Source organism: Malassezia japonica, chromosome 4 (assembly GCF_029542785.1).
Source record: "Malassezia japonica chromosome 4, complete sequence".
NCBI lineage: Eukaryota > Fungi > Basidiomycota > Malasseziomycetes > Malasseziales > Malasseziaceae > Malassezia > Malassezia japonica.
This window is the reverse complement of record NC_083373.1, coordinates 389,900-413,897: the sequence shown is the minus strand read 5'-3', so window position 1 is coordinate 413,897 and position 23,998 is coordinate 389,900. Positions and strand designations below refer to the sequence as shown.

Genomic DNA, 23,998 nt, shown 5'->3' with positions numbered 1-23,998 from the left:
TCCGCCGAGGGCCGCACGGCCCGCCTCACGTGGTCTGTGCGTTCGTTACTATGTCATATCGTAAACGGGGGGCGCGCCATGGGCGTCGCCGTGGTAGGTGTGAAATTCAGGCGCCAGACAGGCGTGGGGACAGGGATGCGTGTCTGGGCGTTTGCCTTGATGTAGCGCTTGCCGATGCTGCTCGGCGACGGCGCACGCGCGTCGGGGCTGCGCGGCACCGGCGTGCTCGGCGCAGGGATCGACGGCGCGAGGCGGTCGGCCGTGCCAAATGTCGGCGTCGTCGGCCACACGGGGCTCGTCGACGGCGGCGTCTCTTGCTTTGGCGAGGACATCGCGGGGTAGAGCTCGGGCTCCGAGGTGTCGTGTGTCTCGCAGTCGTCCATCGGCCGGTTGCTGGGGTGCCACGGCGACTTGAGCGAGCTGAACATTTGGGTGAGGAACTGGCTCGTGCTCGACTCCTCGTTCGAGGTGTTGGGCGCCTCGTACGTAGGGAACGAGTCGAGCATCGGGACCGTGATCGAGGCAGGCGCCGGCGCGCGCACCGCGTCGTCGACGTACGCGCTGCGCCCGACGACCGACGGGCGCCCGAGGCCGAGCGACGCGGCAGACTTGCGCACCGTCGCCGTGCGCGAGGCGGGCGACGGCGGCGCACTCAGCTTGCTCACGTCGACCGGGGGCATCTCGAGCGCATAGTTCGGCAGAGGCAGCGCAGGCTCCAGCTCGCCGTCCGCACTTAGGATCCCAAAGAAGTCCTCGACCGGCGCAGGGTTGACGCGCGCCGCGCCACGCCGCGACTGCTTGGTGCGCGGCTTGCGCCCAGACAGCTCGTACACGCGTACGTCCTGCGCCGCCTCAAACATCGCTTGGTCAAAGCTCCACTCGGGGATAAACTCGGGGCGGATATAGCCGGGCGTGTCGGGCTCCTCGTCGCTGACCCACGCGCTCTCGTCGCCGGCCTCGAGATCGGGCGAGGGGGGCGTCGTCGAGGACCGCGGCGCGAACGACGGGGCGTCCGCGGCCTTGGGCGTCGCTTCCGTCGCATCGCTCGGTGCTGGGCCCGCAAGAGGCGTCGCAGGAGCGAGCGACTCGGCGCCCGGCGCAGCTTCGTGCGGCGTTCCGGGCGCATCGGTAGACGACGTAGGCGCCTGCGACTCGGGTTCGCTGGCCTCGGCCATGTACGGCACATCGCTCGACGCGTCGTCGCCCTTTGGCCCAAGTCTTGCCTCGGAAAAGGCCTGCTCGAGCGCACCAATGCTCTCGATGCCGGCCGAGACGTCGGACGCAGACGTGTCCGGCGCCGAGGGCCACGCCTCTTCGAGCCACGAGGTGTCCTGGCTCGTTTCCGGCCAGGCCGGCTCGGTGCGCGCCACCGTCTCAAAGCTCGTCTGGTCCTTGGGCGGGGACGAGAGGCCGAGGCCCACGAGCGAGTGGCGCTTGAGGTCGTCGGCGAAAAGAACGTCGGCAGTCGTCTCGGCGTCCGTCGGCGGGCGCTCGTGCAGACGGTTTTCTGTCGGTCGGTCCCCGCTGGTATCCTCCGAGCGCGTCTGGGAGCCGCTCGTGTCCGGAGCATCGGTCTTGCTCAGCTCCTCGAGGAACGCGGGAGCGGGCCCGTCGGGCAGGAACGCCTGGCGCTTGCGGCGCGCCGACGCTGAGCGCGAGCGCGGCGTCGAGAGCGCCGGCGTCTCGCCCGCGTACCCGTGCTGCGCGTCGGCGGGGGTAAAGGTCGCCGCCTCGTTCTGGCCGAGGAACACGTCCGCGTCGACGGCCTGCGCCATCTTGAGCTCGCGGAGCTGCGTCCGAGTGAGCTCGTGGTTCGACTGCTCGAGCTTGAGCTCCGAGTAGAGCGTGATGATCTGCTGGCGCATATCCGAGAGCACGCGCACGGTTTCCGGCGACGGGCCGTCGTGCGTCATGTCCGGCGCGTGCTTCGACAGCTGGCGCGCGATCTGCATCGACCACCCGCCCAGCTCGTCGTCCGACGGCATCTGGGGCAGCTCGGGCAGGTCGGCGATCGGGTCGAGCGTGCGGTCGAACGAGAGCGGGGACATGCTCGACATGCTCGAGAGCGAGACGAGCTGCGAGCCCGACGAGTTGGAGTCAAACGAGCTTTCATGGCTCTTGAGGCGGTTCGACAAGGCCTGCATGCGCTTGGTCGCCGCGTGCCGCCACGTCTGCTCCTGCTTGAAGCGCAGCTGCTGCGACTGGATCGTCTGCTCCAGATCCGAGCACCGCGTGCGCCACCCGTCGACGTCTTCCTTGTGCATGTCGCGCTCGCCCTCGATCTCCTCGACGCGCTCGCGCAGCGTGCGCATCTCCGCGTCGAGCGCCGCGGCGCGCGCCTCGGCCGCGTCGCGTGCTTGGGCGACCTGCGCGACCTGCGCGCCCATCACCTGCCGCACCTCTTCGACCTCGCGCTGGAGCGCCATCACCTCGCGCTGGCGGTCGGCCGGCGGCGGCTTGCGCCGCGGCGTGTGGTCCGCCGAGTCGACGCTCGTCGCGCCGGGCGAGTCGGAGGCGATCGACTTGGGCGAAAAGAGGACGCTGCCTGCAGCGTCCGTCATCGGCCACGAGGTGTTGGACGACTGTGCGCTGCGCGACGACGGCGCCTGATGGCGCAGCGGCCGCTCGTCCGCGTCCGTAGGCGGTTTGTACATGATATTCGACACGCGGCGCTGCGCCTTGGTCGCCGACATGCTGCGGCCGCCGAGCAGCGGCGTGCCGCTCGCATTCATCGTCGAGAGGCGCAGCGGACGCAGCGAGCGGCTCGTGTCCGCCTCTTTTTCGGCAGACGTGTCCGGCTTGGTCGGCGTCGCGTCGCGGCGCTCCTTGCGGCGCAGGCTCGCCTGGCTCTCCTCCTCGTCCTCCTCGACGAGCGTGTCGAGGTCCGCGGGCGGCGACTCTTTGCGCGGCGGCGGCGGCGGTGCGCCTTGGAGTGGCTCGCCGAGCCAGCTCGGCGTCGAGGCGCGGGGCGCACGCTCGGTGTCTGCGCGCTGGCCGCCGCTGCGCCCTTCGAGCTTGTCGAGGGCACTCACGCGGTCCTCGCCGTCCTCGTCGTCGTTTGCCCAGAGCCCTGCGCGCCATTCTTGCGGCACGGGCGGCAGGGGCTTTTGGGGATTGCCAAAGAGCACGCTCGCGGCCTCCAGGGCAGAGAAGCGGACGGACGCGCGGCCTGCGCGCGACTGCCGCTGATGCTGCGTCGAATGAAGCATGGTATCGATCGCCGACGGCAGCGCCCGTCCGCTCATGATCTCAAAGCTCTCGCGGCGCGTCGAGACGCTAAACTGGCGCGAGTGCCGCGATCTCCGGTGTGCATCGCCGAGACGCGGCGAGCTGTTCAGCCGCGGCGTCGTCTGCGGCGTGGTGTTCTGTTCGACCGGCACGCCTGCGATCGACGCCCGCGGCTGGTGCGAAAAAACAACGCTCATCGGCCGGCGCCCGGTCGGCGGCGGGAGCTGCGCCGGGAGCGCGACTGACGGATTCCGTACGTGCACGCTGCGCCGCGCGCTATTGCTCGCCGGGCCGCTCATCGAGAAGCGCTGGCGCGAGCTGCGCTTGTCCGAGGCCTCCGAGAGGATCGACTGCGTACGCGAGTGGCGCCGGCGCGACGACTCAGTCGCACGGTGCGCCGACTCGCGTGCAGACGAGGATGGATTGTTGGTCGCAGTGTACGACTGCGTGAGGAGCGTCGGCACGTCCGCACCTTGGAGCACGACCGAGGCACGCAGCGTCCGCGACGCGCGCTTGCTCTGCTCCTGCTCGCGGCGCTGCTGGAACTTGCGCAGCGCACGCTTCGCAGCGCGGATACGCTCCAGGCGCCCGCGCTCCGCTTCGGGATCGCCCATGGTACCACCGTCAGAGAAACAACAAAGTGGCGCTCAGCAGCAGCCAGCGTTGCGGTTGGTCGGCGCAAACAGCCACGAACTCCACACGAATTTTGATTGGCCCTTTTTTGGCCAGACAGGTGCGCAGGCTGTGAAGGGCAGACGCAGGCACGCAGAGGTGAGTCTAGGGACAATGAACACTATGCGGCGGCGCCTGGGGGGGGAGGTCGGCCTGGGGGTCGAGCACGCCGAGTGTATAGGTCTGTCCTTGCCACGCAAGTGTGCCGGCCGACCGCCGGCCGCTCGGCAGCGTGTCGGTGCACTCGAGGTCAATGTCGAGGCCGGCGACTAGGTGCTGCAGCACGACATAGGACGAAATCAGGCTGTACTTGCCGTAGGGCTCGGGAGGCGCGCGCTTGAGAGGCGTTGGGGGAGAGGGGTGGTAGAGATAGCCGGAAACACTGGCATGAGAACAAAATAAAGAACACGTACGGATGCACAAGCAGCGCCGAGGGGTCCAGCGGCATCGTATAGTCGCCCGCCCACGAAAGCACACCTGGGTCAGCCATGCGACGTACCCTCGTGCGACAGCGCGCGAAAGACGATCGGGGTGTCGACCGCGTGGATGACATTCCACTCGCCCTGGCACTTGCTGAGCCACGTCATGCCCTCGCCGGCCAGTGCCGCCCACAGCTCCTGCCACCCCTGCTCGTGCGCGGCAGAGTCGCCACCGGCGCGCAGGATCTCGGCGAGACGAGATGCGTCGGCCGTCCAGTGCTCCTCCTCGCCGGTGAGCACGTCGGGCGGCGTGCCGCGCGGAGCATCTGTCGGTGTCGGCTGCACGCGCGCATAGAAAAAGTTGAGAAACGGCACCGACTTGAAGCCTGGGTGAGCGCAGCGACGTACACGACGTGAGGTTCTTTGGGACAGTATCGTACAAAAAGAGCTGCATAAGATGGGGCACGCACCTGGCCGTGCACGTCAATCCAGTAGCGATAGATGCGAGGCAAGCGCTGCGTCGCGTACGTGCGCCTACACACGTACGGACTCGCCACACCCCGCCCGAGACAAGCGCCGCGCCAAAACATCGCCGCACGGACGTTCTCCACACGATGCAGTTCGGCGTGCGGAATGTCTGCTACCTGCGGATATCCGCGCATACGATCCTCACGACGGTGCTGTACCTCGACCAGCGGCATGTGCGCTGGCTCAACGAGAACCCCGAGCTGTGGCAGCGTGCGGTGACCGAGCTGCTCCGGCCTCGGTACGTCGTCCTTCTCACCCAGCATGCGCACCCTCCTTGCCCACCCCCTCCCCGGCGCCGACAGGGCCGAGCTCTGCGAGGCAGGTACGTGGATCCGCTCACCACCAAGATACCTTTAAGCTGCTGTTCTACTTTCAAGAGATGGATCATACGCACGGCGTATTGCTCAAGGTACGTCGCTCCTACCCCGGCTCACCCAGTCGAAATCGCTGCAGTTTCCAGGGCGTGCCGTGCCGCTCGACGAGGCGGATGCGCCGTCGAACGCGGCCGTCCCACCGCGCTCCGATGCGAATCCCATCGTAGTCAAGGAGGAGCCGCTCGACGACGGCGCGCCGCTCTTTATCCCAGAAAGCGACGAGGAGCACGAGGAGCACGAGGAGCACGAGGAGCCCTCGTCGGATGAGGACGTGAAAATCAAGCCCAAGGTCAAGGTATCCTATGCGGGCTTTACCATCTTTGGAAAAGAGTTCGTGTGCGTGCTTGAGCCGACGGCGGCGGTGCTCGCCGCCGACCCCGCCCTCTTTCACGTCGAGGACGATGGGACGTCCGGCGAGGAGCGCCGCCAGCTGCAGTCGCGCGCGCGGGTCGTGTGGGACGCGCCCGCGGCGGGGCCTGCGCGTTCCCAGCGGCAGTACGGGCGCGAGGAGCGGCGCGAAGATACGCCGCTCTTTCGTGGTATGACGCCTGCCGACGAACTGTAATCTATGTCTCTTGCTCCGCCGCGAGCTCCGCCTCTTCCTCCTCGACGAGGTCCAAGTCCAGCGGGTAGGTGAGCAGCGCCGCGACGCCGCCGAGGCCATTCAGCTGCCGCCCGCTTTCGTGCAGCGACGAAAACATGACGACGTCGCCGCCAAACGACTTGACGTGCTCGCATAGATCGACCCACTGCTTGCGGCGCTGGGGGTGTGTGTTGCGCAGCATCGCATCCGAGAGGAGGAGCGTGCCGATCGCGCCGCGCTGGCTCGCGAGCACGATCGCCCGCTCGCCGTACCACGCCCGCAAATCGTCCGACGAGAGTGTGCGCAGAAACTTGTCCAGCACCTGGTTCTCGCGCGTAAACTTGGTATCCTGGAGCTGCGACGAGACTTCGGGCGACTTGAGCACGTCCATAAGCGAGTGGACGTGCGTCGTGGCGCAGTGCACCTTGAGCAGCTTGCGCCGCCCTTCGGCACCGCTCAGGAGCTTCTCCCCGCGGCGCGTCGCCTCGGCGAGCAGGAGCTCGTACATCGACTCGCGCCAGAAGCCGGGCGACGCGAGGAGCACGACACGCATCGACGGGAGCGAGAGTAGCTTGATCACTGCATTGTAGACCTGGTCATTAAAGCGCTCCGAGAGCTTTGCTGTGCCGCTCGACGCCGCTCCGTAGCCTGCGCCGGCACGCTTGCGGGGCATTGCCACCTGGATGCGCTGGCGCACGAGCGTCATGTGGTTCGTCAAGAGGCACACGATCGCCTTGCCTTCGCCGAGGATCACTGCGCCGACCTCTGCAGAGTTCCCTGCCTCGCTGCTCTCGTCCAGGAGGTCGAGGTTGGGCTTGTCCCACAGCTCTTTCGTGATGGTAAGCTTGCGCTGGATCTCGATGTCGAGGGTGTGGAAGGATCCGGTGCGTACGTGGGGATTCTCTTCGGCGACGCGCCCAGAGATGTGCAGCGTCGGTTGGCCCTGCGAGGCACCACTCAGCGTCGCAGGCGTGCTGTTGCCCGCCTCGCCGAGGACCATGGAGCTGAACGGCGTCGAGGCCGCAGAGCTCGCTTCGCTCGCGCTGTCGGTGGTGATTTGGCCGAGGGGCGCCGCGCTCTCGTTCGACATGCCTGCGCCACCGTCCATCTCAAAGTCGAGCTTGGTGACCGAGATGGTGAGCTGCAGACGCACACGGTGCGACTCGGTCGAGCCGGTCGACGACTCGGACGTGACGCGGCGCACGGCCGTGGCGCGGACCAGGTCCTCGGGCTGGATCAGGTTGTAGAGGTGGTAGAGGTCCTCACTGTGTTAGTGCGGTGACGTACTCGCCCTCGGGAATCACGGTGACGCTGCCGCTCCCGTCGCGCTCGATATGGCGGCCCTGGATCTTCATCGTGCAGTGCGCGAAGGAATTGAATCGGGCAAATGGGCGATTTCTGATTAGTGGGCAGGGTCGGCAGGGTGCTCGGCAGGGACTCGGCAGGAACACGCAGAGCCTCGGCCAGGGCCCACACGGCTCTATCACTATGGAATCAACAGGAACGACGAGAGTACGACAGCACGTCCCTCGTAAACATAGAGGGGGCAACATACACACGCAGCCTAGCGAGCAGCCGTTTTCGCACTGCTCATGCCCGATCTTTGCCTATGCATGCGCCATTCCACCGCCTCTCGCACGCGTCCCCCTTTTTTCCATGTCAGCGTAGTATCGCTATACGCTATCACACAGAGGCATCCATAGTGCCGGCTTACTTGAGCAGCTCGGCGATCTTTTTCTCGATCGCACGCGGCTCCAGGGCGTTGATATCCACGTCGCGCTCAGCGCCGCGCTCTGCCGTTAGCCTCGAAACGTACCCATGCGCATAATAAGGCGCGCCGGCGTCTTCTCGGCCTCGCGGACGAGGAACGGGAGGTTCGGGTTGTTTTGCTTGATCGTCTTGTAGTTCGTCTCGAGGAATTTCCTGGCGTAAGCCGACACGAAAATATACCTACCGAGCACCCGCGCTACCCGTGCCCGTAGGCGACAGGTGCAGACGGATCTCCTTCACCACCGCGGGAAACGCTTTCGACAGGACAGAGCTCATGGCGCGACAGACACCTTGCCGCGGCGGGCGCGGACTACAAATTGCGCACGTGGCGCCACGTGTCTACGGTGCGAGCGTCGGAAGGAGCTTGCGGCGGACGCCCTCGAGCTGGGTGAGCTGGGCCACGTACCACTTTTGTCACACGCTGCCACGTCTGAGCCTTGGCATGCGCACGGTCGACACTCGGGGCCTCGTCTGCAGGAATATCCACACCTTCCAGTAGTTTATCAATGTGCTCGCGCGCGAGATTCGGCACGTAGGTCGAGCTGGTATCGTAGGTCGGCGGCGAGACGACCACTTCGTCGAGCACAATAATCTGCGCATCGTGCCAGCGGCAAGGGAGCCTGTGTAAGCGAAAAGAAAACGTACGTCTTGCTCAGCGCGTCAAAGATTCCCTGGCCGAGCTCGCCGGCCTCCTTCGGCCCGATCTGCTGTGCGCGCTCGAGGCTGCGCTTGGTCGCCGCCGCGTCGCGCGCCTCCATCGCTGCGACAGGGACACTGGCGACGGTCGACAGGCCATGCGTGCCATGTGATGCTGCGTACTCCTCATCGCTGAGAATGTCGACGCGCGCGATGCAGCGGCCCTGGACCAGCTTGAAACCGGTCGTGGCAGGCGCCGCGCCGCGGCCCGAATTCGGCGCATCGTACGCAGCCGAGGCCGCGGCACGGCGCAGGGACGCGGGAAGCGCACCTGCACGGCCCGTCTCGAGCACGACCACGTCCAGGGCCTGGTCGTAAGCCCAGAGGCGGCCCACTACGGCATCGTCCTGTGCGTCATAGCTCGGCGCAGCAAAGCTCTTGTACGTCACGCCAATACGAAGCGGCTTACCCACACTTGATTGCAACAGCTCACGGGGAGGGGCCGCGGATGCGTCGCTCGCCTGTCCGCGAGACATGGCGGGGTTCGTCACACTCCACACCGCCAAGGCCACGTGTTGCCACCGCTCCCAGCGCACCTCCACAGCATGTCGGTGCGGCGCGGCGCGGCGCCGAAACGCGCCGCCTCGCCGGAGTCCAGCGAGGCGGTGAAGCGGCGAGAAGTCGCCGAGGCGCGCATGTACTCCGTTGGCGGCGATCTGTTCCAGGACGGCGAAAAATTTCACTGGAAAAAAAAAGAGGCGCAGGCGTCGGCCGCCGGCCTCTCGCGCGAAGACGCGGAGCGGCGCGAGCGCGAGCGGCGGACCGAGGCCATGCACGAGGTGGAGCGCCTGAATGCGCGGCGTATGCAGCGCGAACGTGAGCGGCGCGCGCGCGAGCAGGAAAAGGCGCACGCCGCACGCACGTCCGAGTCGGCGGCGACGGATTGGGCGGCCAAAGAGGACCAGTTCCACCTCGAGCAGGCGAAGCTGCGCGCATCGATCCGCGTGCGCGAGAACCGCGCGCAGCCAATTGACGTGCTCGTGATGCACTGGATGTGGGCGCGCCCGAGCGACGGCGCGTCCAGCGACGAGGACGACGGCGCAGAGGCCGAGCTCGCGGAGCCGACTGCGCTCTTTTCGTCGCTGCTCCCGACGGAGCTTGCCGAGCTCCACCAGGATATACAGTCGTTTGTGCAACTCGAGCGCGACCGCGACGCGATCGAGTTCTGGCGGCACATGCTGATCGTCTGCGACGACCGGCTGCGTACGCAGCGCGGCGAGGCGAGCGGCGCGCACGTCGACGCGTCGATCGTCGCCGAGACCGACGCGATGCTCGCGGCCAAGTCGGCCGACGAGCTGTACGACCTGCAGTGCCAGGTGCGTGCCAAGCTGCGCTCCGGCGAGCCACTCGACGTAGAGTACTGGGAGTCGCTGCTGCGGCGCATTGTCGTCTGGCGCAGCGTCGCGCGGCTGCGCGAAGTGCACGCGCGTGTGCTGGACCACCGCATCGCGCACCTCCAGCGGCGGCAGCGGAAGGAAGGGCGGCGGCAGCAGACCGAGATGGCGCTCGAGCTCGAGGAGCACACGCCCGCCGAGGCGCAGCTGCACGAGACGTGGGACGCGGACATGGAGCCTGCGCCGCGCGATCCTGGCCAGCTGTCGTACGCCGAGCGGCGGCTGCCGGTGCTCACGGTGGCCGAGCAGCGCCGCGCGCTGGTCGAGGCGCGGCGGCGCATCCTGCGGGCGGCCTTTGTCCCCCGGCGGCGCCCGCGCGACGAAGCCGATGCTCAAGAGACCGTCGCCGACCAAATGTTCCGCATCGAGTCGGAGCGCGCGCTCGGCGTGGAGGAGGAGACGTTCAACGAGGACGTGAGCCTCGGCGCGCCTGTATACCAGTGGCAGGACAAGTACCGAGCACGCAAGCCGCGTTACTTTAATCGCGTGCACACCGGCTACGAGTGGAACAAGTACAACCAGACCCACTACGACGCGGAGAATCCCCCGCCCAAGGTCGTCCAGGGCTACAAGTTTAACATTTTCTATCCCGACCTGATCGACAGCACCAAGGCGCCGTCGTACAAGATTTTGCGCGAAAAAGGGAGCGACACGGCGCTGCTGCGATTCAGTGCGGGGCCGCCGTACGAGGACATTGCGTTCCGCATCGTCGACCGCGAGTGGGAGTTCTCGCACCGCAAGGGGTTCCGCTGCACGTTTGAGCGCGGCATCCTCCAGCTGTATTGTACGTTATTCTTCTCACCCAGTCAATTTTAAGCGCCTAAAGTACAGAAAGTAGCTAAACGTATCCACCATGGCCGATGCGGCCCGTCCCACCACAGCGGCGACAGTCGCCGCCGCCGAGGAACAGCGAGACGATGCCATCATCGTCGCCAGAGCCGTAGCACTCGGGGCACAGAATACCCCCGATACGAGGGTCGCCGGGCATCACACGCACCGCACCGGGCGGGGGGGCGTAGCCGGGCCAGTAGTGCGTCGGGCCCATGGGCGCCGGCTGCGCCGCGCCCCACCCGCCTGGCATCGGCTGCGGAGCCGGGACGGGCTGCGGCACCTGCGGCGCCTGCGGCGGCGGCGCATGCTGCTGCGGATACTGCTGGTCGGGAAGCGGCTTATCGCTCGCGCTCGCCTGCTCGTACCGCGGCGGGGCGGACGAGTGCTGGTCCTCGGGGAAGCGCTCGGGCTCGGCAGGCGCCTGAGCCGCTGCCGGAGGGACGTACTGCGCGGCAGGGCGGTAGGGCGCGTAGGGCGCATAGGGCATGTACGACTGGTTCGCCACGTACCCGACTGGCTGCGTGCCTTGGTGCACCATGTTGGGATGCGTATAGTTCACTGCGCCGGGCAGGGGGCGCTGCAGCGACATGCCTTGCAGGACAGAGGCAAGGCCCGTGCCTTCGTACGCCTGCTTCAGCGCGCCGCTGTATGCACGCCCGTACTTGCGCCAGCACCGCGAACACGGGCGCGAGGGGTCGCCGCCTTTGTACCCCGTGTTGCCGCACTTTTCACAGCGGCCTTTGTGGACGGGATAGACAAGCAGCCGCCCTTCGTTCAGCAACGGGTGTCCGGGCTGGTGCGTATAGGTAGGCAGCGGCCCGGCTCTCTGCGCAGCAGGCACAGGCGATGCAGGCGGCCGCGGCGACGGTGCATACTGCACGGGCGTGCCGGGTTGCGGAGTCGACGGCGCAGGCGATGGCTGCTGGGTGCGGGGTGGTAGCGGCGGTGCGAGCGCACCGCTCGTGTTCGCTCCGTGCGAGCTTGTGCTCGTGTCCCCGGCGACACTGCTTTGCAGCGCCTCTTCGTACGCCGGCGGCGCGTCGTGCCAGTCGGGCATGGAGCCGGCACAGTCCGTCGTGTGGAGGCGGAGTCGTGCGACGTTTTCTTCGACAATGAGCGGGGATCGTATTACGCTGCCGTCGCCGGCCGATTTCCATGTGCACCTGCGCCAAGGAGAGATGAGTGCGCTGGTCACGCCGCATGTGGCCCTAGGCGGTATTGACCTCGCATACGTGATGCCGAACCTTGTTCCGCCGCTGACGTCGGCGGAGCAGACCGTCGAGTACATGGCCACGCTGCAGAAGCTTGCACCGAACACGCGTTTCCTCGGCACGATGTACCTCGGTCCTGAGCTGACTCCTGACGAGATCAAGCGTGCGGCGGCTGCCGGTGTGCGTGGCGTGAAGAGCTACCCCCGCGGCGTGACGACCAACAGCGACAGCGGCATCGAGGACTACGAGGTGTACTACCCCGTCTTTGCCGCGATGGAGGAGGCGAACATGGTGCTGAACCTGCATGGCGAGGTGCCTTCTGACGCCGACAAGGGCATCTGTGTGCTGAATGCCGAGCCCATGTTCCTCTCGCACCTGGAAAAGATCCACAAGCAGTTCCCCAAGCTGCGCATCGTCCTGGAGCACGCCACGACGCGCGCCGCGGTCGAGTGTGTGCGCCGCTGTGGCGACACGGTCGCGTGCACCATCACGCCCCACCACCTTGATCTGATCGTCGACGACTGGGCGGGCAAGCCGATCAATTTCTGCAAGCCCGTCGCAAAGCTGCCCGACGACCGTGCGGCGCTGCGCGAGGTGATCCGCGAGGGCCACCCCCGCTTCTTCCTTGGCTCGGACTCGGCGCCGCACCCGCTTGCGAACAAGTACCCGTCGACCGCCTCGCGCGGTGCGACCGAGGCGTTTGTGCACAACTGCGGCTGCGCGGCGGGTATCTACACCTCGCCGATCCTCGTGCCGCTCTGCGCGACGCTCCTCGAGTCATTCGGCGCGCTGGACCAGCTGTCCAAGTACGTCTCGGAGAACGGCCGGAAGTTTTACCAGGAGCCCGCCGAGGAGGGGCGCCAGATTGTCCTGCGCCGCGCCAAGGCGACGGTGCCTGCAGCGTACGTGCACGAGAACCACACCTCGCGCACCGACGGCGACGGAGAGAAACTGCAGGTCGTGCCTTTCTTTGCGGGCAAGGAGCTCACGTGGGAGATCCAGGCATAGAAGTCCAAGTCGTAGCATTCCCGTTACTATTGCTTGATCGCCAAGCACCTATTTACATTCATACCCGCAGCATGGTACCGCTGCTGTCATTTCCCTGCGATCCAGAAACAGAGGGCCGTGCACACTCAATATCACAAGAGCCGGATCGCACGACCGGTTTTGGCGACACTTCTTGTGTCTCGTTTTCGGCCACACGCTCGGGGGCGGCCAGCAGGTCGATCCAGTACATCGACTCATGAGAGACCTCCGTGCGAAGCGAGGTTTGCGATACAGACGCCTCGCGCATTTCGAGCGCACTGATCGCACGCTTTTTTAAGAAGTGATCGAGCGTACGCCGCAGGATGGCAATGCCCTCCCATCGGCACGGCTCTTTTGCGATAGGAACGCGCCACATGTCAATCGAATTAAATGAAGTCATGCTTGTTCTTGCCGTCGAGGCCGCATACCGGCCAAGAGCGGACGGAGGTTTGGGGGGGCGGCCACGCAACTTGCGCCACGCGCTTAGTGCTGCACCAGGGAAACCACAGTCCCGAGTAGGTGTGCTTTTATCAAAGAGCGCGCCGCTGTATAGGCGGAGCACAAGTTCAAATAGGTTCATGAGAAATACACCCAAGAGTACCACTCCAAAAATCACTTGCATCACGACAGTCACATATCCAATACGAATGCGAGACAGCCATGTTAAATCCGTCACAGACGAGCCTAGCAATACGCTGATCGCCGTGCAAAAGCGTAGCGCACTGACGAAAAGGTTGATGGGACCCATTCCACTCGCTACCCAGGGAAGATAGAGCGTCGCAATTGTCCCGTACGCCAGTTCAATAATCACGGCAAGGATCGCGCCCACTTTGTCGTAACTCTGCGAGGTGCCAATGACCGTTCCTAATAGGAAACTGTGGCCAAACACCGTAGCTGCAAATCGATGCGCTCCAGGTCGATAAATATTGTACACTGACCCATAGCGTAGAAAGAACAGCTTATCTTGATACAGAAAACGCGCAGGGGCATTCCATATCTTCCAAAGGACATAAATTGGAACAAGCACCACAACCAGTAGGAATATCACGCTGAAAAAGGTGCGATATGACGGCGAAACTCCCACCAAGCCATACCACACAGATATCGTGAGAGGAAAGTGGAACAGATAGACAAACCGCAAAAGATTTCCTTGGAGCATGGCAAGGTGAGTCAAATGGGGTACATCGGTAGGCAGGGCAGATGCAATTTTCTTGGCGGCTTCTGTCGAGGGGCGGACAAGTACCGAGACGCCATAGGTGATTGCAGACGCCAGCAGAATACATCCAATAATCACCATGGAGGTAACCAGGCAGCACCAGACGAGATCAGCGGCAGAAAGTCCGGTATCATGCGCATACGCAGCAAGACCGTACAAAGGCCCGTCATAGTTCACAATGGTATTGGGCACATCAAACATACCAAGTGGAGAAGCAACTTCGTTGCGAAATGCCTTGTCAAAGGGTGCTTCTGGCAGGGATGCATTTGCGGCCGTGGGTGGGGTGTAGTGTCCAAGGATTGAGAAGGGAGCCCCAGAAAACCCCATCAACATGGGCCATGTTGTCCATTGTGATTGCAACAGGAGTGCTTCTGGGGAATGAACGGGGATCATGACCATCGCTGCGAAAAATTGCATCTGGTGCAAAAAGTACGCAAATCCGGGGAGACAAAATCGTGCTAAAACCGGAAAGCGAAGAAGTTGGTGTCCACTTAAACCCAGCAAAATAGCGGAGCCTGGTCGTACTTTCCAGATTGTTTCATGTATGTTGCGCCGCTGTAGAGTCCGAAGCAGAGTCGTCTCTGCTGTAGATATGCGGGCATAAAATTCAAACATGAAAATGCAGGCCATCAGCAGAAACATCAAGTACCATAACGCCAAAAGTTGAGGGCGCAGGTAACTTACTTCCGCAATGCTTGACATTGTGCAGGACATTTGTCGGTGATACTCATCGTAGATGCGAAAATGCAGAATGAATGGAGAGGAAATGTCCCACTCCCTAAAAGGGAGACTGACACCAAATCCAACGACTCCAGGTTCGTATACACATTCTGTTGCTGGCCAGGCGTGAGGACAAGCTTGAAAGACGAAGACATTGTCGCGCCACACCTTGTCTTGATAGGCCGTCATCTCCAACGTCATATTGGATAAGTTGTGACCAGTGCCTGTATAGCCCACATATCGCACAAGTAAAGCTGCATTGAATTCTGGGGGAGATGAAGCATTGAAATACGCTTGCGCTCCGTCCACTTTTCTTCGGACAGCTTGAAAGTAAATGCGTGACATTGTAATCTGGTCTTCCACAGGAGAATCTGGACCATCACTGCCACAAAATGTAAAGCGACCCGGACCTACTGCATGGTGTCCATATTTGTCATAGTTCTGCCGAGATTGGACAATGAAAGGACCGGATGTCGACGGAGGCAATAAAAGTTGTCGCTTGAAGGTAGCCCCAAACCCCGCATCCTCCACCTGTGGATCACTTTTTCCCCCCCGTGCCACGAAAATGCAAACTGAAACAAGAAGCAAGGCTATAGCCTGCACTTGTACCATCGTGATAGGGGACGATGGGACGGAGTTCCTGACAGTTACGCCAAGATTGGGCGTGACATCCACGTGTTCCACTAAACGAGATGAGGAGATTCGATAGATCTTATAATAGGAATTGGCGCAAATTAATTGTGAAATTCTCGCTTGCAAGGTACACCGGCGCCCCCCGCGAGCTCGTGGATACCATGCTGGGCTTCTTAGATTACCCTTTTTTTATGTAAGAAGCAGCATGTTCATAAAATCTTTTTATTCAATCCATCTTTCTCCAGTCTCTTGGTCAGGCGCAACATTTGGCGTCGTGCAACTGAAAAAGAATATACATTACCATTTCCAGTTGCGTGAGTCGCAGCTAGGACAGTTGTACAGCCATATAAAATGATGAACCATGAAACACAGCCCCACACCATTGAAAATGAATCGAGGTTGACATGTCACCACCATTTTTGGCTCACGTGTTACCATGGTTGGTGTCAACTGTACAGGGGATTGAGCCTACTACGGAACTGCCTTGTAATTGAACAACACGGCCATCTACAGGTTATCATCTGTATATACAACTGATTAAAAAGCAGACCTCTCAAGTTCCCTGTCGTAAATGAATATGGAATGCTTAAGAAGGGGCTTGTCATAAAGTGTGGACTTGAGTCTTGCATGTGATGCCTGAAATATCACTGCTCTCTCGTTGTCCTTGCTCTGGTTCCGGCGCTGTGTTAGCTGCCGAAGAAAGTTCAAGCCAGTACATTGACTCGTTACTGGTTTGTGTCCCTAAAGAGACATGAGACATTGACGGTTCGCGCATGTCACCAAATGCCACCTGTTCGGAATGCGAGCGGTTTTTGCGGCGTAGCATATTCTTCAACCAAGTGATACCCTCCCATCGACCTGCTTGGCGAGGTACATGGACCCGCCACATGTCGAGCGAGTTGAATGAGCTAGTAATACTTGCCGCGTAGGGTGCCCGTACATTGGTGGATTTCTTCGTTGGCATCGACCTTACAGGCAAGCCACTGATCTTTCGATACATACCGCGGATTGCCCCAATTAGACCGCTGTCATTTTCTGGTGTTGTCTGATCGAACCATGCTCCACTGTACAACCGACAAAGAAGCTCAAACAGACGGGTGTACGCCATGACCAGTAGTGACATTCCAAAGATGATTTGCATGAGACCTGGCATGAAACCGATGCGAATCCGTGTCAACCATCTGAACCGTAGCAGCGACGATCCCAGCAGCAAGCTAAGTGCCGTAACGAGACGCAGCACACAGATATACAGATTCAATGGGCCCATCCCATTGGCATTCCAAGGGAGATAGAGCGTACTTAGAATGCCAAAAAACAGCTCAAGAGTCACCGCTGCGATCGCTCCCACTTTGTCGTTCGTCTGCGATGTTCCGACGATTGTCCCAAACACGAAGCTGTGTGCAAAAACAGCAGCAGCATATCGGTGAGCCCCAGGCCGGTAGGTATTATACAAAGGTCCATAACGCAAAAAGAAAAGCTTATCTTGATACAAGAGACGAGCCGGAGCGTTCCAGATCTTCCAAAGGGCATGGAGTGGAACGAGGGTCACAATCAGTAAAAATACAACACAAAAGAACGTGCGGTAAGAAGGCGGGACGCCCACCAAACCATACCATACCGAGATGGTGATGGGAAGATGAAAGAAGTATATAAACCGCAAGAGGTTTCCATGGAGCATGGCCAGGTGTGTGGAGCGTGGCACTTCTGCCGGTAGTGCCGTACCTATCCTCATTGTTGCCTCGGGAGAAGGGCGCTTGCGTAGAGATATGCCATAAGCGACAGCAGAAAATAGAAAGATTGCGCCAATGATGACCATCGAAGACACTAAGCAGCACCAGACTAAATCGGCAGCCGAAAGGCCCGTGTCATGTGCGTACGCTGCCAAACCATAAAGAGGCGAATTGAAGTTCACGATATAGTTGGGCACCTTTAGCATGCGGAGTGGAGAAGCGACTTCATTGCGGAAGGCTTGACCAAACGGTGCCGCTGGGAATGGGGTATCAGCATAGGTCGAACTTTGGAAGTGACCGAGTATCGACATTGGTGCACCAACGAAACCCATAAGCATTGCCCATGTCGTCCACTGCGACTGAAAGATGAGGACTTCTGGCGCATGGATTGGAACCATGACCATTGCCCCTAGGTATTGAATCTGGTGTAAAAAGTAAGAAAACCCTGGTAGACAAAACCGGCGTAACACAGGGAATCGGAGGAGCTGGTGACCGCTCAATGCGAGCAACATCGCCGAGCCCGGTCGCGCTTTCCACAAGGATTGTTGGATGTTGCGCCTTTGTAAAGTCCGGTGCAAGAGCGTTCGTGCCGTAGACACACGGGCAATAACCTCAAAAGCGAGAAGCCGTACCATGAGAAAGAATATTGAGAGGCGCATAACAGACATGGATGGACGTAAGCGACTCACTTCAGCAATGCTTGTCATGGTACACGACAGGAGGCGGTCGTTTTCGTCAAAGATTCTCAGATAAAGGATGATCGGCGAGGAAATCCACCAGCGCTTGAACGGGACCGTGATTCCCACAGCAATGTCGCCCGATGCATAAGTACATCCACTTTGAGGCCATATATGGGAGCATGCTGGCATGGCCGTCACCTTGTTGGAGACGACATGATCCTGATATACAGTCACTTCGACGGTCATGTTGCTTGAATCTCTCCCGGTAGCTGCGTATCCCAGGTACCGCACCAAGAGCACGGCATTGTAACTGGCAGACGAAGTATTTCCGAACATTCCCGCTGTCTCTAGAACATCCCTGGAAACAGACTGAAAAAAGACGTGCGACATGACGATCTCTTCGCCTCCTGGCAGTAATCCCTTGGAGTCCGCGTAGGTGCAGTAGGTGAATCGCCCTGGAGAGAGCGAATGGTGTCCGTAGCTGTCATAGTTCTGTCGCAGTTGTACAATAAAGGGTCCTGTGGAAGGGGCTGCGGAGAGATCGTCACGGCGGACCCCCCGCAATGCGGGGTCTGTCCCCTCCAAATGAGAAGAAAAAAGCGCGGTGCAGGTGCAGGCAAATAATATCGGCGCCCACAGCGCCCATACCTGCACCATCGAGGTCACGGCTCAACAGCTTATGCAGAGCAAATTATAAAGCTCTGTCGCCGGAGCTGCGGCATTAATCGATTAGTTCGGGAATCGCAAAAAGGACGGTACGTGCAGTGCCACGTGCCTTCCATTGTTCCCTCCACGTGCTCGCACAGACATAAAGGAAGTCGTGAAGAAGGCCGGGTGCTCGCCATGCACTCCATGAACGGAGCATTCCACATCCTGCTCGCGCGTATCGATGCTGTGTTCCGTGTGACGCACCCTGTTGTATTCCCTGTGCGATTTTCGCCTGCAGCCGGCAACGTAGCGCTGACTGCCGCCCTGCTTGGCGTCGGTATGGGTCTGTGCGCGCCGCGTGCACTTGCGCTTTTTTCATCATGGTTCTCGGGGGCGAAGCCAGCGTCGGCCATTTTTGCACCTGCGCTGCACGCGTACCTGGTTGCCTGGACCCTGTTCCACCTTCTCGAGTTCCTGGTGACGGCGTACTGGAACCCCACCCATCTTCAGGCGGACTGTAAGTGCCTGTGCTGACCCAGCCTTTTTGCTGCAGAATGGCTTTGAATACATTGCGGCGCATATATTTGGTCTGGCCGAGTTCCTTGTCGAGGCGTCACTTGCCCCTGGATGGAAGAGCCTCGTGGGTGTGCAAGTTTTTGGCCTCCTGCTCCTCGTCTGCGGCCAGTTCCTCCGGTCGCTCGCCATGATCCACGCGTCGACCAACTTTAGCCACGCAGTGGCCTATGCGAAGCGCGACGACCACGAGTTGGTCACACGCGGAGTTTATGCGTACGTCCCTCGGCTCACACAGCCTCGCGCGGCATCCGTCCTATGCTGGCTTCTTTTACTGGGCGGTCGGCACGCAGATTTTGCTGTGCAACCCATTGGCTACGGTTCTCTTTATTATGGCCCTCTCGCGCTTCTTTTCTGAGCGCATTCGGAGTACGTCGCGAGGCTGACCCAGACGAGGAGCGGCTCCTCCACCGCTTTTTTGGCCAGGAGTACGCCCGCTACGCGGCGCGCGTGCCGCCCGGCGTGCCGCTGGTGCGTTAGTCACGTGACACGTGTCGTGTTGCTCGCGCCGTGTGTCTTTGGTAGCGGTATGACCGAGTCGTCGATTCAGGTAGCGGTGCGCATCCGCCCCCTGAACGCGAAGGAGGTGTCGCTGCTTGCGCCAGTGGACACCTCCCAACCGTTCCAGGGGGATGGTGGTTTGGCCGGCTCGCCGAGCAAGGCCCCCAACGCCATCACGGCGATGCGCACCAACTACATCCGCAACATTCTGTCGCCGGTCGACGACAAGGTGCTCGTGTTTGACCCTGCGGACCCCTCTGCGAACATGCGTGGTGCGCGGCCGGCAATGCATATGCAGTTCCACGGCAACGGGCGGCGCGCACGCGACGTGCGCTACGCTTTCGACCGTGTCTTTCCCCCTCCGACGACGCAGCAGGAGGTGTATCGCGGCACGGTCGAGCGCATGCTGCCTGGGATCCTGAGTGGATTCAATGCGAGTGTATTCGCATACGGTGTACGTATTTTAGCTGACGCAGGCGACGGGCTGCGGAAAAACACACACCATCAGCGGCACGTCGGAGGACCCAGGGCTGATCTTTTTGACGATGCGCGGCCTGTACGAGCGCATCGAGGCCGAAAAGGACCAATACGAGACGAATGTGCGCCTGTCCTACCTGGAGATCTACAACGAGACGATCCGCGACCTGCTGTCGCCGACACCAACACCGCCGGGCCCTGGCCTCGCTCTGCGTGAGGATGCTGCGAGCAAGATCTCGGTCGTAGGCATCACGGAGCACATCCCCGAGTCCCCAGAGCAGGTCCTGGAGATGATTACCGAAGGAAATAAGCGGCGCACGCAGAGCCCGACGATGGCCAACGCGGTCAGCAGCCGCTCGCATGCAGTGCTGCAGCTGAATGTCACCCGCAAGCCACGCACGGCCGGCACGGTCGAGGAGATGTGCAGTGCGTCGCTCAACATCATCGACCTGGCCGGCTCGGAGCGTGCGTCGGCGACAAACAACCACGGGATGCGCATGAAAGAGGGTGCAAATATCAACCGCTCCTTGCTGGCGCTTGGCTCGTGTATCAATGCACTGTGCCAGACCGGCGGAAGCAGGAACACAAAAGGACGGCACATCCCCTACCGCAACAGCAAGCTCACACGCCTGCTCAAGTTTTCGCTCGGAGGCAACTGCAAGACGGTGATGATTGTGTGTGTGTCGCCGTCGAGCGCGCACTACGAAGAGACGCACAACACGCTCAAGTACGCGAACCAGGCCAAGAACATCCAGACCAAGGTCACGCGCAACCTCCTGCACATCGACCGCCACGTCGCACAGTACGTCCAGGCGATTGCGTCGCTGCGCGAAGAGGTGCAGGAGCTCAAGGACAAGCTCGCCATCGCATCAAGCGGAGACGCGCCGGCCGAACGCCGCAAAAAGGCCGAGCGCGAGACACAGCTCGCCGAGGCGACCAGCCAGCTGCAGGCGGCCGCCGACGCAGCCACCGAGTCGGAGCGCGCCGCCGCCGCCGAGGCCGCGCCGACGTACGCCGCGGACGCGATCCGCTCGGCCCTCACCACGGCGCTTGCGACGTGCGCGGACGAGGATCGCGGAATCCTGCAGACGATCCTCGACCAGACACCGCAGACGCAGCCGCCGCCGGAGAGCGTTTATGCCTTGCCGCAGCGCACACTCCCGTCGGCCGTGGCTGCAGACACGTCATGCGCGGCGCTGTACGCTGCACGACACGCGCACCTCGAGGCGCACCTCGCCGCCGAGGCACGGCACGCCGCCCTCGCTGCGACGCGGCGCGTGCAGCAGTCGATTGGGGGGCGCATGGTCGACCTTGCGCTCAGTGCCGCACATTCGACGCAGGCGCTGCAGTCGGCTGCCACCGAGCTCGACGACGAGTTCGACGACGAGGCGCGTGCGGCGCTCGTCGAGCGGCTGCGTGCCGCAAGTCACGCCAGTGATCTTGCGCTGCAGCGCGCCATGGGAACGAGCGTGCGGGGCATGCCGCCGGCGCGTGCCAAGCCAAAGGTGAACCCGTCGCCACGGCGCAAGGCGCGCCCGTCCACGGGCCAGAGCCGTGCGCTGCGCCTCGTGAGCCCGCGGCGCCGTGCGCTGCGGCCGAGCATGCCGGCGCGGCACAAGAGTATCGGAGCAGCGCTCGATCTCGGGGAAAAAACGCAAGCAAGTGAGCCACGCAAGAGTATCGCGCCTCGTCCGAGCACGGCACGCCCGCTGGCGCCGCGTCCGAGTGTTGCGCAGAGTGCGCCCCGCCCGAGCGTCGCGCCGAGTGCGCCGCGGCCCAGCATGGCGCCGGGTGTGCGGCCGAACGTGGCGGCTGGCGCTGCGCGTGCCGCACCGCGGCCCAGTGTGCCGCCGCGCAAGGTTGAGAAGAACGACAAAGCGCCGCGTGCATCGCTTGCACCGAAACTCGTGCGTCCCCGTGCAGAGCCCGAGAAGCGTCCCGAGCCCGAGAAGCGTCCCGAGCCCGAGAAGCGGGCAGAGAAGCGTGCCGAAGAAAAACTCCCCGAGGACAAGCGGGCGCTCGCGAGTCCCCCGATGGACGAAGGCGTCTACCCCCCCGTCTCGCCGACGATGCTCGCCGAACCGTGCCTATCGCCGCTGTCGCCGACTGGTGCGCATTCGCAAAAGTCGCCTGGAAAGAGTCCGCCGGTAAAGCGCCGCGGCCTCTTTCAGCGGCAGTTCCTTGCGCGCCCCGAGGCCGAGGAAGGGGACAGCTCGATGGACTCGTTTCTGCATACAGATCTAGGGGATCTTTCGGCGCAGCTCCCCCGCGAAGACTGGCAGACGGGTCTTTTGGATGCGCCCGGCCAAGGTACGCCCGAGAAGCCCTTCCCTGCGCGCTTCCGCGTGGAGCCGCATTCGAGCCGCGTGCAATAGTGTATTATAGAGACGATCGCCTGTGCTTGCGTCGCGAGAGGATAATGGTCACGGTGAGGGCGATGGCGACCGCGACAAAGAACACGCCCGTGATGCCTATACCAATGTAGCCAAAGTTGTCGTTGCACCAGCGCCACCAGAGCCACCAGCGCCCTGCAAGCCCTCCGTCGTGCGTTTCCTCCTGGCGGTCGGCCGCGTCGGAGCACTGTGTGCACTGGTCGCCAATGAGACCGAGAATTTCAATGATGGATACGACGAACGCAATAATGATCGACAAAAAGGTAAGAAAGAGCGTAAATGGGGTTGTGGACACGGCAATTTCGTGTGCCATATCGGGGGCGTTTTTCGCATCGTCGTCGTTCATCGCGAGGTCATGATCTTTCGTAGGGGAGTCGTTAGGAACGTTCATGTAGATCGAGTACCATTTCGGCTGCTCCTGCAGCTCTTCCCATGCATACGCACAGACCATCAGCACTGCGTCGCAGCTGTCGACCAACATCATGCCGGCAGCAAAGAGAAAAGCGAGGAGCACTACGCTTCCGTTCGCTTCCGAGCTGCCACTCAGACTCGAGCTTGCAATCACGGCAATCGCCAAGAGAGAGATGGTGCTGGCCGTGTCAAAGCCGAGGCCGAAGAGGATCCCGATCGGGTACATTTTCCAGGGATGGTCGATGACGCGCAGCAGCGGCCCTGTGAGCCGCGTAAAGATCCCGCGGAACTCGGTAGTGCGCGCCGGCGGCGTCTTGGCGGGGGTAAAAGCTTCGTTCACAGGCACATCATGCGTCGTTTCCTTATCCGGGAGAGCATCGTGGGTGCCCTCATGTGTCGTGTCATGATCCAATGCAGCCTGTTGCGTGACGTCATGGTCCAAGGCATCAGCCTGCGGCGCAGAGTGCACCTCTCCGTCCGCCGCATCGGTGGCCCGTGCATCATTTTCGCGGTCGACATGCGCCGCAGCCTCGGTCGGCTCCCCGGCGCTGCGCCCTTCATTACCGTACGCGTCGTCGATGCTGGGCTGCTGCGCGCCTTCAAGGTCGCCCTGCTCGGCTTCGCGCTTGCCGCGCTTTTTTTCCATGCGCATGCTGTGCACGCTGCGCACCAAAATGATCGTATTAATCACACCAATGATGAACAAAAAGGAGCCGGACACTGACGCGCCGATAATCCCACCGACGTCCGAGACGGTGCCCATGCGCGAGTACACGGTAAACGAGACGGCGATTGCGATAAGCACCGCGACGACGATCGTCGAGTGCCCCATGCTAAAAAACAGGCCGACCGTCACCGGGCGCTGGAATCCCGGCCCGTTGCGCAGCGGCACGGCCATGATGCGGCGTGTCGCGTTGTCGATGGCCGAGATGTGGTCCGCGTCGAGCGCGTGCCGCAGGCCCGTGGTCCATGCGACGAGCGCAAAGCTCAGAAGCGTGCCTGTGCTCTTTGACACGTCGTCTGCATTACTCGACAAGAGCTGGCGCGCCGCGTCCGTGTCCTGACTCGGCCTGTCCTTGATGCGGTGCTGAAAAACGGTAAAGACAATCGCCGTAATCACCCATAAAATGACATTCAAGAGAAAAAGAGCCCCAAGCAGCGGGATTCCCCGCGCGAGGATCGTAAGCCGCCGCCCCGTACGCGGTGAGCTCTGCTGAAACCAGCTGCGAAATGCGCTCAAGACCATGCAGTTTCCAGGGTATATGCCCAACGCGCCGCGCCGGA

General features: G+C 62.1%; 12 protein-coding genes across 12 annotated transcripts; 5 read left to right on the top strand and 7 right to left on the bottom strand.

The window, feature by feature from the left end:
• Positions 1–53: 53 nt before the first annotated feature.
• On the bottom strand, positions 54–3,842 carry MJAP1_002581 (uncharacterized protein; the record flags this gene model as incomplete). Its single annotated transcript, XM_060266515.1, has 1 exon — positions 54–3,842. The coding sequence occupies one exon, from the start codon at positions 3,840–3,842 to the stop codon at positions 54–56; it is 3,789 nt and encodes a 1,262-aa protein (XP_060122498.1).
• A 163-nt stretch (positions 3,843–4,005) lies between these two features.
• MJAP1_002580 (uncharacterized protein) lies at positions 4,006–4,909 on the bottom strand (the record flags this gene model as incomplete). Its single annotated transcript, XM_060266514.1, has 5 exons — positions 4,006–4,282; positions 4,314–4,377; positions 4,400–4,705; positions 4,728–4,767; positions 4,790–4,909. The coding sequence occupies 5 exons, from the start codon at positions 4,907–4,909 to the stop codon at positions 4,006–4,008; spliced, it is 807 nt and encodes a 268-aa protein (XP_060122497.1).
• A 24-nt stretch (positions 4,910–4,933) lies between these two features.
• On the top strand, positions 4,934–5,786 carry MJAP1_002579 (uncharacterized protein; the record flags this gene model as incomplete). The annotated part of the gene is made up of 4 exons (XM_060266513.1): positions 4,934–5,085; positions 5,108–5,169; positions 5,195–5,256; positions 5,286–5,786. 4 exons carry the CDS (start codon positions 4,934–4,936, stop codon positions 5,784–5,786), a joined length of 777 nt encoding a protein of 258 aa, XP_060122496.1.
• A 1-nt stretch (position 5,787) lies between these two features.
• DOM34 (Translation factor pelota) lies at positions 5,788–7,159 on the bottom strand (the record flags this gene model as incomplete). Its single annotated transcript, XM_060266512.1, has 2 exons — positions 5,788–7,069; positions 7,092–7,159. 2 exons carry the CDS (start codon positions 7,157–7,159, stop codon positions 5,788–5,790), a joined length of 1,350 nt encoding a protein of 449 aa, XP_060122495.1.
• Positions 7,160–7,514: 355 nt separating this feature from the next.
• Positions 7,515–7,850, bottom strand: MJAP1_002577 (uncharacterized protein; the record flags this gene model as incomplete). Its single annotated transcript, XM_060266511.1, has 3 exons — positions 7,515–7,597; positions 7,621–7,727; positions 7,759–7,850. The coding sequence occupies 3 exons, from the start codon at positions 7,848–7,850 to the stop codon at positions 7,515–7,517; spliced, it is 282 nt and encodes a 93-aa protein (XP_060122494.1).
• Positions 7,851–7,913: 63 nt separating this feature from the next.
• Positions 7,914–8,746, bottom strand: MJAP1_002576 (uncharacterized protein; the record flags this gene model as incomplete). Its single annotated transcript, XM_060266510.1, has 3 exons — positions 7,914–7,958; positions 7,981–8,166; positions 8,216–8,746. 3 exons carry the CDS (start codon positions 8,744–8,746, stop codon positions 7,914–7,916), a joined length of 762 nt encoding a protein of 253 aa, XP_060122493.1.
• A 69-nt stretch (positions 8,747–8,815) lies between these two features.
• MJAP1_002575 (uncharacterized protein) lies at positions 8,816–10,502 on the top strand (the record flags this gene model as incomplete). Its single annotated transcript, XM_060266509.1, has 2 exons — positions 8,816–10,448; positions 10,471–10,502. 2 exons carry the CDS (start codon positions 8,816–8,818, stop codon positions 10,500–10,502), a joined length of 1,665 nt encoding a protein of 554 aa, XP_060122492.1.
• MJAP1_002574 (uncharacterized protein) lies at positions 10,503–11,552 on the bottom strand (the record flags this gene model as incomplete). The annotated part of the gene is made up of 1 exon (XM_060266508.1): positions 10,503–11,552. The coding sequence occupies one exon, from the start codon at positions 11,550–11,552 to the stop codon at positions 10,503–10,505; it is 1,050 nt and encodes a 349-aa protein (XP_060122491.1).
• Positions 11,553–11,607: 55 nt separating this feature from the next.
• On the top strand, positions 11,608–12,714 carry URA4 (dihydroorotase; the record flags this gene model as incomplete). The annotated part of the gene is made up of 1 exon (XM_060266507.1): positions 11,608–12,714. The coding sequence occupies one exon, from the start codon at positions 11,608–11,610 to the stop codon at positions 12,712–12,714; it is 1,107 nt and encodes a 368-aa protein (XP_060122490.1).
• Positions 12,715–18,554: 5,840 nt separating this feature from the next.
• On the top strand, positions 18,555–19,412 carry STE14 (protein-S-isoprenylcysteine O-methyltransferase; the record flags this gene model as incomplete). The annotated part of the gene is made up of 4 exons (XM_060266506.1): positions 18,555–18,696; positions 18,899–19,124; positions 19,171–19,301; positions 19,324–19,412. 4 exons carry the CDS (start codon positions 18,555–18,557, stop codon positions 19,410–19,412), a joined length of 588 nt encoding a protein of 195 aa, XP_060122489.1.
• Positions 19,413–19,461: 49 nt separating this feature from the next.
• Positions 19,462–22,285, top strand: KIP3 (tubulin-dependent ATPase kip3; the record flags this gene model as incomplete). Its single annotated transcript, XM_060266505.1, has 2 exons — positions 19,462–19,887; positions 19,910–22,285. The coding sequence occupies 2 exons, from the start codon at positions 19,462–19,464 to the stop codon at positions 22,283–22,285; spliced, it is 2,802 nt and encodes a 933-aa protein (XP_060122488.1).
• Positions 22,286–22,289: 4 nt separating this feature from the next.
• On the bottom strand, positions 22,290–23,960 carry MJAP1_002570 (uncharacterized protein; the record flags this gene model as incomplete). Its single annotated transcript, XM_060266504.1, has 1 exon — positions 22,290–23,960. The coding sequence occupies one exon, from the start codon at positions 23,958–23,960 to the stop codon at positions 22,290–22,292; it is 1,671 nt and encodes a 556-aa protein (XP_060122487.1).
• Positions 23,961–23,998: the final 38 nt, after the last annotated feature.